Source organism: Artibeus jamaicensis, unplaced genomic scaffold (assembly GCF_021234435.1).
Source record: "Artibeus jamaicensis isolate MK-2021 breed Jamaican fruit bat unplaced genomic scaffold, CSHL_Jam_final scaffold_847, whole genome shotgun sequence".
Taxonomy (NCBI): Eukaryota; Metazoa; Chordata; class Mammalia; order Chiroptera; family Phyllostomidae; genus Artibeus; species Artibeus jamaicensis.
The window spans coordinates 8,199,732-8,214,637 of NW_026522057.1; the positions used below are offsets into that span (position 1 = coordinate 8,199,732).

A 14,906-nucleotide genomic window follows, 5' to 3' on the forward strand; every position below is an offset into this window, starting at 1 on the left:
TCTGTTACCCCTGCCTCCAACATTCCGCAGGCTCCTGCCACACAGAGGGCCCTGGGCTAACCACCTCCATGGGCCGGGTCCTCAGCACATGCTTGTATTCACTTCACAGATGGCGAAAGCACAATCAAGCACTTCACTAGTCTCCCCTAGGACAAGTATCACTCGAATTCCTTACTCACAAACGCATTCCTTACTGGCAAGCACCTGGACACACGTCACCCGTCCCTGTAAATGCCCAGGGTTCCCGCGTCACTGCAATCTGGCGTGCACGCCAGGCTGACCTTGACGCTAAAGTGCTCTTAGGCCCAGTGTAACCACGTGTGCCTGACTGAGTGGAGGTGCGTTTCTGTGAGTCCTGAGCTGATGGACCGTGGGGCCAACTGGGAGGGGACGGGGATTCGAAAGCCGGGCCGCCAGTTCCTCTGGCGCACAGCTGGATTCCGGAATCCGGCCGCAGGCAGGGCCTGACCCTGCCGGAGCCTGGGCCCCTCCTGCCCGCTGGCGTCCGAAGGAGACGCCCCCTCCAACCACCCCCCCCCTCCATCCGGTGGGTAAAAATAGCTGCGCACAGGCCTTGGGAATGGTAATGAGAGCCACATGTTGGCCAGATGTGCCAGGGAGAGACCTCCGGGAACGCTGAGCGCCGGCCCAGCCCCGCCCCCGCCGCAAAGGCCCCGCCCCGGCACAGACCAGGCAGGCAGAGTGTGCGTAGACAGCAAAGTTTACTTTCTTGGGTTTCCCAGGGTCCTGCGCAAGGATGCGGATGGCCGGCGCAGACTCCCCTCCAGGCCCCACTGCCGTCCTTCCCCGGGACCCCCTCAGTGCATCTGCTCGTGGCTGGAGCCCGGGGTCCGGGATTCCTGGGTACTCTGCTTCACCTGAACCTAGTTGAGAAGGCGGCGTCAGGGGAGAGCCGGCCACCAGACCCTCCCGGGCAGGGGTTCGCACCACACGCACCTCTAGCAACTGGCGCTTCTCCCTCTCACTCTTCAGCTCCTCCCAGAGGGTGGTCAGCTTTCTCCTGTGGACAAGACAGCGAGGGGGAGGGGTGGGCAGGGCTGGCTTTGAGCCGCCCCACCGTTCTCTTTCCTGCCTCCTCCTTGTGCTGCCCCACTTACTCCAGCTGCACCCCCATCAGCTCCAGGGCCCTCCTTAAAGACTCCACCTCGTCCTGTAGCCTTATTACGTCAGCGCTGTCATTTTCGCTGTTTGGGGGATTTTGCGGGGCTGGTGAATGGAGGCTGAGAGTCTCTGAAGGGCCTGGAGCCTTCTGAGCCGGGTCTGCCTCTTTAGGGGGTGCCTCCTCTTCGGGTGTAGTCTCATCCTTCGCAGGTGCCTCCTCCAGGAGGGTGGCGGCCTCCTCTGGGGGGTGGGCCTTCTCAAGGGCAGACAGGGACCCTGGCTCAGCCTCAGACTGGAGTGCAGAGCTGTCCCTCTTGTTCAGCGGGTGCTCCTCTGCCATGTGGACCTCCTCTTGGGACTGAGCCTCACTGACCAAGAGGGACTCGCTCTCAGGCAGGGCTGGCTCCAGAGGCGAGGGATGGAGCTGAGCGTTGTCCCCGGGGGCGGCCTCTCCGGAGAACAATTGATCTGGGGTCAAGGCCTTTTCTAGGGTGGAGGCCTCATCCCCAGAAGGGGCCATCTTTGGGCCAGAGGCTCCATCTTCAGGTGGGACACCTGGAGCAGGGGCCTCGTCCACAGAAAAGTCCCCGTCTGGGCTGGGGGCCTTGTCCTCTAGAGTCAGGGTCTCCTCTGGGATGGGGGTCTTATCTGGAGTCAGAGTTTCCTCTGGGGCCTCTTCCAGAGACAGGGTCTTCGGTGGGTTTGGGGTCTTGCCCAGAGTAGGGGCTTTATTTACAGGAGCGGCCTTTGCTCGACTTCTCCGTTCTTCCTCCTGTGGTGGTGGCGGGGGTAAGGTCTCAGCTGAGGGCTCCCCTTGGCCTGGGATCCTTCACCCTCACACCCCAGGCCCCTGGGAAGCAGACTCTGCTAGGTGGTCTCCCGCTCCTCCATACTGTGGGCCTCCCACCTGACTGGCCGCTGGTTGTTGCCGGGAAGCCTGGGTTCTGGATCGCTTTCTGCCAGGGTGGCCCGAACCCCCACTGAGGAGGCTGCCGCTGGAGCCTGTGAGAGCAAACCATCAGGGGCCCAGGCCTAGCAGGACGCTGAGTCTTCCCCCATCTTTGTCCCCCAGCCCTCACCCCACTGAGGAGGCAAGCCAGACCTACCGGAGTCCCGGGAGGGGCGCTTCTGTCCATCTCCACCAGGTATGCCAGCCGGCCTGCAGCATATCCCCATCAGACCCAGGCGGGGCGGGGCAGGAAGCGGCATTTCCTTAGTACCCTCATCCTTCCCCCAACCCCACCCTGCTCCTTACCTGGCTTTGCTGGGCCCAGTGTGGGCTGTCATCAGTTTCTTGACCGTAGGGAGGGCTGTTTTGGGCACCATCTTTTTTGGTTCTTTAAGAGCAGCTGGGAGGGAAGAGGGGAGCACAGCGTTTGTTCTCACCCATCCAAGAGCCCTTGGCCCTGCCCTGTGCTGCGCCCAGGGATGCAGGCCAGGAGAGGAATCGTATCAGCTCTGGGTCTTGGGAGCTCTGGAGACGCTGACCTCCCTCAGGCTGCAGCGAACTGTGGGCGCCCCCGCCAGGAGTCATCAGGGCGGTCTTTGTGGGGGGGATGGTGCCAATACCACCAGGTTTTTGCCTCCATGCTTTTCTGAGACCTGCCCCTCTCCGTGCCGTGCCTGGTTCAGACCTCACCTCTGACCTGCACCATGGCAACACCTCCCAGTTCCCCTCTCTCCTCCCGGAAACTTCTTTGACTCTCCATCTCGTTCACTCCTTAAAAGACTTCACCCAGCCTCACAGGTCCAGTCATCACCCATAAGCCAGCGACACCAGCACTTCCATTTTGAGCTCCTTGCTCTTCCCCAAACCCCAGGACTCCCATTCGACTGTCCTCTCATCTGCACTAGGAGAGCCAACTGGCCTCCCAGTCAGCACACGCCCGACCCACCAGTGAGCCCCGTCTGCTCTGTCTTTGTAACACATCCTAATCCACCTCGTCAGCACCCCCGCCACTACGCACTCCAGATGGAGTCACCACCGCCTTCACCTGGACTATCGCGACAGCCTCCAAGCAGGGCTTGGGCGGCACTCACCCTGCCTAGGGGGTGCTCCTCCCCCAGCAGCCCAAGTGAACTCATGTTCTGTGGGGGGAGCAGACATAAGCAAAAGAAGTAAAACGTGTGGTGTGTCAGAGTTATAAAGTATAATTGAGGGGGAATGAAGTATAACCTTTCATACCCTCACCGAGGACATGCTTATTGACTTTAGAGAGGAGAAGGGAGGGAGAGAGCGAGGGAGAGAAACATCAGTGTGAAAGAGAAACATCAGTTGCCCCTCGCACACACCCCAACCAGGGACCGAACCGGCAACCCAGGCATGTGCCCTGACCTGGAATCGAACCTGCAACCTTTATGTGCACGGCACAGTGCTCCAACCAGCTGAGCCACACCAGCCAGGGCGGAGTAAGTATAATTTTAAATGGGGTAACTGGAAGAGGCCACGCTGAGATGACAGCAGAGTGAACTCCTGAAGGCAGTCACACACAGAGATATTCAGATCAGCGGACACACGAACAGGCACATGCTCACACACACTGAAACTCACACGTGCCTTATCACACAGGTGCGTGCACGGATCCCCGACGCCACGCCACACCGGGCCAGAGCGTGGGTCCTCCGACAGACACCAGGCTTTGCAGAGTGTCTGGGGCAGTGACGGGGCAGTCGTGTGAAAACTCGGGTGGGTAGCTCGGCCTCTCTGTGGCCCAGTGTCCTCACCCACGACACAGGGGTGACAACAGTACACATCTTACAGGGCTGCTGGGAAGTTCGAGGGGCTTCATCCACACGAGGGGCTTACAAGAGCATCTGGTATACGGTCCAAGTTCATTCAAATGTCTGTTAGTTCACCTTGTTGGGTGCCATTGGTTAACAAACTTATACAGGTTTCAGGTGTACAATTCTGTAATACATCATCTGTATATTGTGTTGTGTGTTCACCACCCCAAGTCAAGTCTCCCTCCGTTAAAACGTTAACTTTCACTTCTGCTTCCAGTAGTATGACTGCTTCCGGTAGTATGGTTAGGTGACCGGCGGGGCTCTCACACCGGACGGCAATTGTGTCCTGCTTAGGATACAATCCGGGGGCCGTTGGAATTAAAAGAGGTAGCGAAGGGCACAGAAGGAGAAACTGGGGCCAGGATGGCAGTGAGGAGGCAGCGCTACTGGGACTCCCAAGTCCGGGGCCAGCAGCCGGAAGCAGAGGTCAGCCCTCTCTGGGGGAAGTCTTCCCCCGCCGAGGCCGGCACGACCCCCGCAGACTGAGGCCCAGTCACGGGCTCACACACAAAGACCATAAAACACAGGAGAGACAGGCCCCTGAGAGCAGCGGTCAGCAGGCGCAATGCGCAGAGACGCTGAAACTGTTAGGTAGGGAAGACAGCGCAGCTCTGGATCCACCATTTGAAGAAGTGAAGGCTGAGCCTGCAACACAGTGGCCATCAGGAATAAACAGGCAGATGTGAAGAAGAAAACAAAAAAGGGCCCTGGCTGGTGTAGCTCAGTGATTTGAGTGCGGGCTTGCAAACCAGAGGATCGAGGTTCGATTCCCAGTCAGGGCACATGCCTGGGTTGCAGGCCAGGTCCCAGCAGGGGACGCACTAGAGGCAACCACACATTAATATTTCTCTTCCTCTCTCCTTCCCTTACCCTCTAAAAATAAATAATAAAATATTTTTTTAAAAAAAGGAAGAAAGCCAAGCTACTAGAAAGTAGCACTCTTGAAATAAAATGCAATGTATAGGTTAAACAGCAGATTAAATGTAGCCAAAAAGCGTGAGAGAGAATTAGTAATCTAAAAGTACAGTAGCCCTGGCTGGTGTGGCTCAGTGGCTGAGCACTGGCATGTGGACTGAAAGGTCACTGGTTCGATTCCCAGTCAGGGCACATGCCTGGTTCACAGGCCAAGTCCCCAGTTGGGGGCGTGAGAGAGGCAACCAATTATTGTTTCTCTCTCACATCATGTTTCTCTCCCTCCTTTCCTCTCTGTTCAAAACTAAATAAAATCTTATAACAATAAAAGTAGAGTGAAACAAGGTGTGAAAAACTGAAAGCAATGTTTAAAGGAATGGGTAACAGAAGCAGGGCTCTGACTACGTCGGAGGGGGTGGACAGACTTGCAGCCTACATGGCAAGTTTAAAGCTGGACAAAAATGACAAAGCAACCGGTTCAGTGCTCTGGAAGTGGGCCAAAGGCATAACATCTCCTGAGAAGCATGTATGCTGGGTGGTGGCCCTGCCTACCCGCCCCCCACGGACCCCGCCCCCCACAGACTCCGCCCCCCACTGACTCTGAGCCCCGGGCAGTCAGCGGACTGACTCGTTGCCATGGTCGAAGGGAACTCAGTCACTTTGGGGTGTAACCTTAGATTTGACCTTGGTTTCATAGGTCTGATACCAAAAGCACGAGCAACCAAACAAAAATTAGATAAATGGGACTTCATCAAAATTCAAAACTTCTGTACATCAAAGGACACCATCAAAAAAGTAAAATGTTGAAATGAGTCAGTAAGAAAGACAAATACCGTGATTTCATTTATATGTGGGATCCACAGAAAATAAACTAATAAAAAAGTGGTAAAAAGACAACACAAAGAATGAAAACCAGTGCCCTAGCTGGTGTGGCTCAGTGGACTGAGTGCTGGCCTGAGAAGGGAAAGGTGGCCAGTTCGATTCCCAGTCAGGGCACATGCCCGGGTTGCAGCCGGGTCCCCAGCTGGTGGCGTGCAAGAAGCGACTGATGGATGTATCTCTTGCACATCGTTGTTTCTCTCCCTGTCTTTCTCCCTCCCTTCCCCTATCTTTAAAAATAAGTAAAGGAAAACAAAGAATGGAAAAGATTTATTTGCAAATTGTGTATCTGATAAGGGGCTTATATCTAGAATATATAAAGAACCCCTCAACTGAGCAATAAAAAGACAAATAATCCAACTAAAAAATGGGTAAAGGACCCAAATAACTCTATCTCCAAAGGATAATACAGATAGCTAGTAAAATATAAAAACTGCCAAACACCATTAGTAGCCATCAGGAAAATCCAAAGCAAGATCACAGTGAGACACCAGTTCATACCCACTAAGACAATTAGAATAAAAAGGAAAGAACAGTTAAGTGCTGGTGTAAACGTGGAGAAACGAGCCCTCATTCACTGCTGATGGAAACATCACAGGGCACAAATACTTTGGAAAACGGTCCGGCAGTCCTCCCCACAGAGTTATCGTATCACCCAGCAATTCCTTTCCTAGGTATACGCCCAAGAGAAATGGAAACATCCAAATAAAAACTTGCACAGGAAAGCCCCAAAGTAGAAAAAACTCAAATGTCCGTCAGCTCATGAATGGATGAAATGATGGATGAAATGTGATATACTCATTTACACAATGAGCTGGAATATTACCGGGCAATAAAGAGGAATAAAGTATAACACATAGACAAAATTGATGAACTTTAAAAATATTATGTGAGGTGAGAGAAACCCATTTAAAAAGACAGGGAGGGGCAAAGCTGCACTGTACGATATCAAGCATATTAAATGTAGGCAAATGTCTATCGAGACAAAGTAGATCAGTGGTTGGTTGTCTTGGGCTGGTCAGAGGGGGGAGGAGACTGGCAGAGTCACAGCTAATGAGTGCGAGGTTCCTTCTGGGAATGGTGAGAATGTTCTAAAATTGTGCTGGTGTCGGACAGCTTTATAAATATACTAACCACCCCCCAGTTGTATATTTTAAGTAAGTGAATTGTGTGGTTTGTGAGTTTTAACTCAACAAAGTTGGTTTGTTTGTTTTTTTTTAAAGAAAGGGTAGCAGGGCAGATTTGCCCCATGAACCACAGTTTGCTCATTTCTGGTCTAAACAGCCCCATTAAAAGGCAGAAATTGTCAGACTAAATTAAAAAAGCAAGATCCAACTACATACTCTGTACAAGAGATTCAAAAACGTGAACGGGCTGACAGCGGAAGGTTGGGAAAAGAGCCCTGACCGGTGGGGCTCAGCTGGCTGGGCAGAGTCCACAGACTGAAAGGTCGCTGGTTTGATCAGGGCACACATCGGGGTTACAAATTTGGTCACCAGAGGGCTAAGTACAAGAGGCAACAGATCGATCGATGCTTTTCTCTCGCATCAATGTTTCTCTCCCTTTCTCTCCCCCTTCTCCTCTCTCTCTATAAATAAATACATCAATTTTTTTTAAAGATTGAGAAAAGATACCACACAGACAGTAACCAGAATAGCAATCGTATATCACTATCAGAAAAAACAAACTTTAGGAAAAATTCCTAGAGAAAAAGAAGAAGTCATAATGATAAACAGGTAGAGATAACAACAGCGATGTGTACGTGTACGGCCCAACAACAAAGCCTTAAAGTGGTGCCTGAAGCAAACGCTGGCAGAACCGAAACAAGGGATGAACAATTCAACAGTAATATTTGGGAGATTTTATTCAGGAGGAAGTTAAAGACTTTAGATTGTAAGGTTAAATATAATTATGATTAATGTAGTCTAAACTCACCAATTTACCACTAAAGAAAAGAGTAACAGACTAGAGTAAAAAGAATAAGGGTACTTTGTAGAGATGTTTGTTGAATAATGATGTGCATATAGTTAACTTTACGCTTAAAAATGATTCAGACCCCAGTTAGTTGGCTCAGTGGGTTGAGTGCTAGCCTGTGAGCCACAAGGTCGCAGGTTTGATTCCCGGTCAAGGCACAGGCCTGGGTTGCATGCGGTGTGAGAGGCAACCAATCAATGTTTCTCTTTCTCATTCTCCCTCCTTTCCCATCTTTCTGAAAAATAAATTAAAAAAATATTTTTAAAATATGCTAAATAAGTAAAATCTGTACAAAAATATGTTTAGCCCTTGCTGGTGTTGCTCAGTGGTGTGAGTGCCAGCCTACAGACCAAAGGGTTGCTGGTTCCATTCCCAGTCAGGGCACATGCCTGGGTTATGGGCCAGGTCTCCAGTAGAGGGCGCGTGAGAAGCAACCACACATTCGTGTCTCTCTCCCTTCCCCTCTCTCTAAAAATAAATAAATGGTAAATAAATTAAACTTTAAAAAACAAAGAATATATTAAAAATGATTTAGAAGGTAAATCTTGTATTTTTAACCACAATAAAAAAGGTATGATAGGAAAAAAATTTCTTTTAAGTACTTGATTATGTTAACTCTGATAAGACTGAACAAAAAAAAAAACAGGGAAAAAAACTGTTCTTAGAAATGAAAGAACCTGTAACTGCAGATACAGATGAGACTTAAAAGATAATGGAATTTTTGGCCAGCCATTGTTAACTAGAGGCCAGGAGACAGAACGTGGTCCGTGCAAGTCTCTTAAGCGCGAGACTTCTTCCCCTCTGAGTTCCGTGGTGAAGCCATTTGGAGGACACGGGTCTTTGCAGATGTAATCAAGTTAAGATGAGGTCACAATGGAGTAGGGTGGGCCCTAAACCAATGGCTGGTGTCAGCACAGAATGACACCAGAGGGGACATGAGAAGGGAGAACACACACAGGGCAGAAGACCATGTAAAGACAATGGAGAGACGCCAACTGCAAGGCCAGGTTGCTGGCACCAGGCACCAGCAGCTCAGCCACGACACGGAAGCGATTCCTCCCCAGAGCCTTCACAGAAAACGCGGCCAAGAAAACGCGGCCAAGCCAACATCTCCATTTCAGATGTCTAGCCTCCAAAAATGTGAGAGATTAAATTTCTGTTGTTTTAAGAAAAAGAAAAGGACAGAATTTGAACTACACTTGTTTATAACTATTAGAGAAGTTTAAATACATTTTTTTCCATGACAGAGAAAAAGAGAACGGGCAAGTTTTACCAGCTTTGCAGGAAAGATGATTTCCATCTGATATAACATCTCCCAGATACTCAAGAAACAAAGTCCATGCTCCTTAACTCACTCATGGGGCCAGCAGAACAGTGATAATCAGATGAGGACAGTATAAATAAATGCAAAATCTTTAAAAAAAACTAGGAAAATGCCCTGGCTGCTGTGGCTCAGTGGACTGAGTGCTGACCTGCGGACTAAAGGATCCCAGGTTCAATTCCCAGTCAGGGCACGTGCCTGGGTTGCAGGCCAGGTCCCTAGTAGGGGATGAGTGGGAGACAGCCACACATTGATGTTTCTCTCCCTTTTTTCCTCCCCTCCCCTCTCCCTAAAAATAAATAAAATCTTTAAAAAAAAGAAAAAGAAAAAGAAAAAACTATAAAAATATCTCAACAGAAGCATTTCGTTTAAAATCAGAAACATGGAAATAATGATGTTCAGCATCGCCACTTCTATTCAATATTATGAGATCCTAACTCCTATAGTGAAAAAAAAAAAAGGATGGAAAAGTTAGAACAAAATTATTATTACAGATGAATGACTGTCTTCATAGAAAACTTATTAAGAATTTAGCCCTGGCTGGTGTGGCTCAGTGGATTGAGTAGCAGCCTGTGAATGGAAAGGTTGCTGGTTCAATTCCCAGTCAGGGCACATGTCTGGGAGGTTCAGTCAAGAGGCAACTGATCAATGTTTCTCTCTCACATAGATGTTTCTCTGCCTCTCTCTATCCCTCCCTTCCCCTCTAAAATTAATAAGCATGCCCTCAGGGGAGAAAAAAATCTATAGCTAAATTAACATAAAACAGTTATTACAATGGCCGGCTTTAAGATCAATATACAAAAATCAATTCACTTCTATATGCCTATAATAAACAGAAGGATATCGAATTTTTTAAGAGACATAGCAAAAACTCTGAGATATCTAGGAATAAATCTTATTAAAAAGTTGTGTAAAACCCACATGCAGAAAACAATAAATGATGCTGGCGCAACTGACTGTCCATGTGAAAAAAGGCATAATTGGATCACCTTTTAAAATCAATAAAAGCACTTAAAAATAAAAAGCAACACTTTAACATGCATAACTCATGAAGGATATTCAGCCCTGGCTGGTGTGGCTCAGTGGACTGAGTGCCAGTCTGTAAACTAAAGGTCACGGGTTCAATTTCCAGTCGGGGCACATGCCTGGGTTGTGGGTCAGGTCCCCAGTAGGGGGTGCACAAGAGTCAACCACACACTGATGCTTCCCTCCCTCTCTTTCTCCTTCCCTTTCCCTCTCTCTAAAAATAAATGAAATCCTTCAAAAAATAAATACTCTATACAAAAAAGATTGATAGAATATATAAAGAACTCCAACAAAGTATTACTAACTCGGGAAATGCAAATTAAGTCCACAATGGTATTTGAAATGGTATTTTGTACCTATTAGGTTCACAAAAATAATGAAATCTAATAGTGTTGAAGAGGGTTTGGATTATAAAGATCTCATACACAGATAGTGAAGCCCTGAAGTATAGAATCACTTTGGAAAATAAGCTGACTTTATCTAATAAAAGCTGAACATTCACACACGCTATAATTTAGCATTGCCACTCCTAGAATTGCATCCTAGAGAAGCAATTACACCTACATACCAGAAGACAGGCACATGAATATTCACAGCAGCACTATTTGTGATGGTAAAAACTAGAAATACTAAAAATGTCCAACATTAGGAGGAGACCAGACACGTGACCTGAAGGGATTCCCTAGAAGGAATATTATACAGCAGAGAAAAATGAACTGCATCTACACACAACATGGATGAATCTTAGAAACATAATGCTGATTGGAAACAGTAAGTCCCAGAGACTATAAACATATACCATTTTTATAAAGCTCAAAAACAAGCAAAAATAAATTAAGTGGTACATTGTTTAGGCACATACATATGTATGTACGTAAACTTAAAAGCTCATGAGAACTATAAACACAAAATTCAGGACAATGGTCACCCCTGGTATGGGGGGAAGGTGCAGAATGGGAATGAGGAGCATGCACACAAACTCATGGCATGTTCCACAGACCACAGGTTTTCATGAAGTTTTAAAACACAATCTATGTAATATAAATATATGTGTGTATATGTGTGTGTGTGTGTGTGTAATGTGTGCACACACATATGTATTCTTGATATGTGTGAAATATTACATTAAAAGGTAAATTAGCCCTGGCTGGTGTAACTCAGTGGATTGAGCACCAGCCTGTGAACCAAAGGGTGGAAGATTCATTCCCAGTCAGGGCACATGCCTGGGTTGCGGGCAAGGTCCCCACTAGGGGGCGCATGAGAGGCAACCACATATTGATATTTCTCTCCCTCTTTCTCTCTCCCTTCCCTTCTAAAAATAAATAAAATCTTTTTAAAGGAAAAGTAAATTAGAAGACACACCTCCCCACAGACACATATACAAAGCTATTCATATACACACTTAAAAGACGTGAACATACACACAGTCCTGAAGACGAAAACACATCAGTCCATACATTCTCGTAGGAAAAAATGAAATATATATATAAACATGCTGAGAGCTGCATTCTCAAGACATACAGAGAAACACGAACATATCGACATACACAAACACTGACCCACATCCATTCCTAACAGACCCTTACCCCACCAGGACATAGCTCCTCAGCGGGTGTTCTGGACCACTGTGGAGCTGGAGGTGTTTACAGGCAACTGATGGGCCTCCCGGACAACCCGTCACCCCAATCCTGGGCTTCCTGGGCACCCACCTGGTTCTCGTGATGCCACTTTCCGTGGGGTCAGCTTCTTGATCTGTGCAAACAAGAAGTATCAGAACGTGAACAGAAGCCCCCACATTTCTAGGTTCCCCCTCATTTAGGGGTGGCCCCCCAGCTCTGTCCAGTGAGCACTATGACCCCCCAACTCTGTCCAGAGGAACCTGCCCCCGGCCCCACCTGAGGGTCTGGCTCCGTACTCACTGGGGGTGGTGGGAGCACAAAGTTGTCTGGGAAAACGCCTCTTCGGCCTTGGGACTCTCCTTCCCACCAGCCCTTATCCTCTGTGGTCTGAGAGAGAAAGATGCTGTGGGGAGATAAGCCAGGTCCCCAAGCTCCTTCCTCCCCAGGTCCCACCCCTTCTCAACACGCCCTTCCCTGCACCCTCCCCTGCCTGCGCCTTTCTCCTACCTTCCTCAGAACTTTCACCTCTTCACCTCTCCGCAGTGCCAACTCATCTGGGGCCTCGGGCTGGTAGTCAAACAGGACTCTATAGGTCTCAGGGTGGGAGACTGAGGGGAAGTCAGTCCTCTGGAGCCAACTGCCCTCCCCAAATCAGTCTGCAGCTCCCCCCTCCATCGGCCTAGCTGGCTCCCCACTCTCTGAAGTCAACGTGGCTTTGGGAAGGGCTATCCAAGGGATCCTTTGGCTGGTGGCTCACCTGTCCGCAGGTAGTCTGGAGGGCCGTCATAGGTCAGGCTGCCCAGCTAGTGAGGGCAAGGAGAGGGAAGAACAAGCTGAGCCTCCACACACCCCTCATCCCCCGCCTCAAGCCCCAACAGGAATGCACCACCTCTGTGCCCACTGCACCCAATTTACCTTGGGAGGCCGCTGGGAGTCAGGACTGATTGAAGGCATGTCTGGGTTATCAAGGCCTGGTGAGGGAAAGGGAGGTTGGCAGGGTTGCTGATTCACAGCTTAGATCATAGAAGAGGTCAAAGGGGACAAAGGGTCAGGATGTGTGGATCACAGGCTCACGCCACTGGGAGGGTCATTGGAGATTGCAGAGTCTGGTCACAGGGTCTCACGGGGTCACAGGGTCCAGGTCTCACTTGGGGGCCCACTGTCCAGCAACTCCACAAAGTTGGATGGGAAGGCTCCCAGCTGCCCGTTCTTCTTTCCCAGCCACCAGCCGTCCTCAATCTGCGGAGGGGGTTGGACGGATGCAGGCGCATCTCATTCTGCCCCAAAGGTCTCTCTAGAAATCGTACACTCTTGGTTCTGCCCCGATTCTGCCCAATGACCACCTCCATTTTTGCTGCCTCAGTTTCCCATGTCTGCGTCCCTCACCACTCCCAAGGCCCCCACCCTCACTTCAGCCATCTCCCCTCACCTGGAGACGCGCTCTATCATCTCCCCCAAATCCTCTCATCACCTCATCCCCTACCTCCTTTATCACTTCCACTATCTCCCCAGCTTGCAGCTTCAGCTCATCTGCTTGCTCTGGGCTGTAGTTGAAGTTCACTTTGCACCATCTCTGGGGGCTCCAAGATTTAGCAAGGCGACCTGGAATGGGACGCGAACGAGGCCACTTAGGCCGGGCGCCAGTCCACTGAGCTGGGGAGGTGCGGGCTGGGAGTGCCCAGCTCAGTACCTCCAGGCTCCGCCCAGGGCGGAGTATTGCGCTCGAGAAAGTCACAGTCGGCAGAGCAGATGAGCGGCTCTGCCCAGAGGCGCCAGTCCCCGTCCCCGAGAGAGTTGGGGGTGGCAGGACGTAGCTGGCTCCGCACTCCCGCCCGCCCTCCGGCCTCTCACCATGGGTGCGCGGACAGCGTGGTCTCGGCGCCTCTCCCGCGCCGCGCAAAGTCTCCGGAATCTCCTGGAAATGAGGGCCAGGGGAAAGGGGCTCTCAGGTCCCCAGGGTGCGGGCTGAGATCCGCCCGCGCCTCCAAACCAACCAACACCCACCCGTCCAGCCTCACCTGCACCAGGCGCTCGGGGAAGAGGCCACGATGGCCCCCCAGCTCTCCGCGTAGCCAGCCCCTTACGGGTCCCTTGCACACCTGTCGGACCACATCCCCCAGCGCCAGACTCAGTTCGCCCTCCTTCTGTGCGCGGTATCCTGCCAGGACCAGCACCTCTGCGGGCGGAAGCGTGGCTCAGAAGGGCCCAGCCAGGGACGCCTGGCCGTGGCGCGCGTTCCGAGCTCCGTGTTGAGGACAGCGGGAGAGCTGGGTGGTAGTGTAGGCTTTGGTTGCCATTTCCACACGGTGTGTAGAGGAGCCACCCTAAACCCTCTGCACATACCCATAGCTTCCGGGACGCCCTCCTGAGCCCGGTAGGGAGGATAGCGCGAACACGCGGGCAGCCGAGTACTGGGTCTGGGTAGGCTGGGACTAGCTGCAAGACTGAAGTACAGGAGGCGGAGACACGAACGGATAGGATAGATCTCGCTCCAGGTGCTGAGAGTGGGTGTGGGAGAGGGGGCGGCCCGGCTCAGCAGGTTCGGCCCCCAACCTAGGAGTGAGAACTCCAGGGTCTCCGGACCGTGCTGAAGTCACAGCTCCCACACCTGCTCTGGCCGGCCTAGTCACCTAAATTTCCAGTCTAGCTGCCGCCCCTCCTCCCAATTTTAGCCCTCAGGCTCCCACCCACCTTCCGTAGAGCCTCCCCGGCCTATCCTCTTCCTGCTGGTAAGCTTTTAGCTGCAGGGAAGAGGTGGGAAGAGGCACGTAGCAGGGTGGGGCCCCCCTGCAGGCAAGAACCGCTCCAAGTTGGGAGCTGGGTGGAATCAGGTGTTTGCTCCACTGCATACAAATCTACTTCTGGTGTACTCTGCTTTTGCTGGGAGGCGTGCAATCCTTCCTGGCACCCGTTTACGGAAGAGGAATTAAGAGGGCAAAGACGCTTCCAGTTTGGTTTCAGAAAACACCTTCGGATTCTCCCGCGGGAGGGGGGAGGGGAAAGGCAGGGAGAAAGGAACTTTGGTTTTTGGTGCTCCTGGCTACAACCGGCCCCGAGCTAAAAGGAGCTGAAGTTTAGGGCCCACTGGTGCCCATCCCATATGGGTTAGTCTGACTTTCAGGTAATCTTCCTGCTCTGAAAACACAGAAGGCTGCGCCTGTTACCACACCCTTTGGCCCCTGCCCCACCATCTTCGAAGCCAAAGTCCTTGCTCATGACACACCACAGTGAAAAAATCTGGCTCCAGCAAGTCCAAGTTTTACGGATAA

The 14,906-nt window shown here is 50.8% G+C and overlaps 1 protein-coding gene across 1 annotated transcript; it reads right to left on the minus strand.

Moving 5' to 3' along the window:
* Positions 1–703: 703 nt before the first annotated feature.
* SH3D21 (SH3 domain containing 21) lies at positions 704–14,135 on the minus strand. The gene is made up of 16 exons (XM_053660119.1): positions 13,981–14,135; positions 13,656–13,813; positions 13,489–13,552; positions 13,121–13,239; positions 12,786–12,876; positions 12,553–12,608; positions 12,395–12,440; positions 12,145–12,245; positions 11,938–12,024; positions 11,728–11,770; positions 2,378–2,471; positions 2,229–2,281; positions 2,030–2,124; positions 1,119–1,894; positions 958–1,021; positions 704–884 (listed from the first exon to the last, which is right to left on the minus strand). Exons 1-16 carry the CDS (start codon positions 13,982–13,984, stop codon positions 819–821), a joined length of 1,917 nt encoding a protein of 638 aa, XP_053516094.1. The 5' UTR covers positions 13,985–14,135; the 3' UTR covers positions 704–818.
* Between the last annotated feature and the right edge of the window lie 771 nt (positions 14,136–14,906).

Bases quoted from the DNA above. Each gene is read 5' to 3' on its own strand.
- SH3D21 (XM_053660119.1), bottom strand. The intron at 2,282-2,377 runs GTAAGGAGCAGG...GATATGCTGCAG, and splicing joins ACTGGGCCCAGCAAAGCCAG to GCCGGCTGGCATACCTGGTG. The intron at 885-957 runs GTGCGTGTGGTG...CTTCTCAACTAG, and splicing joins AGAAGCGCCAGTTGCTAGAG to GTTCAGGTGAAGCAGAGTAC.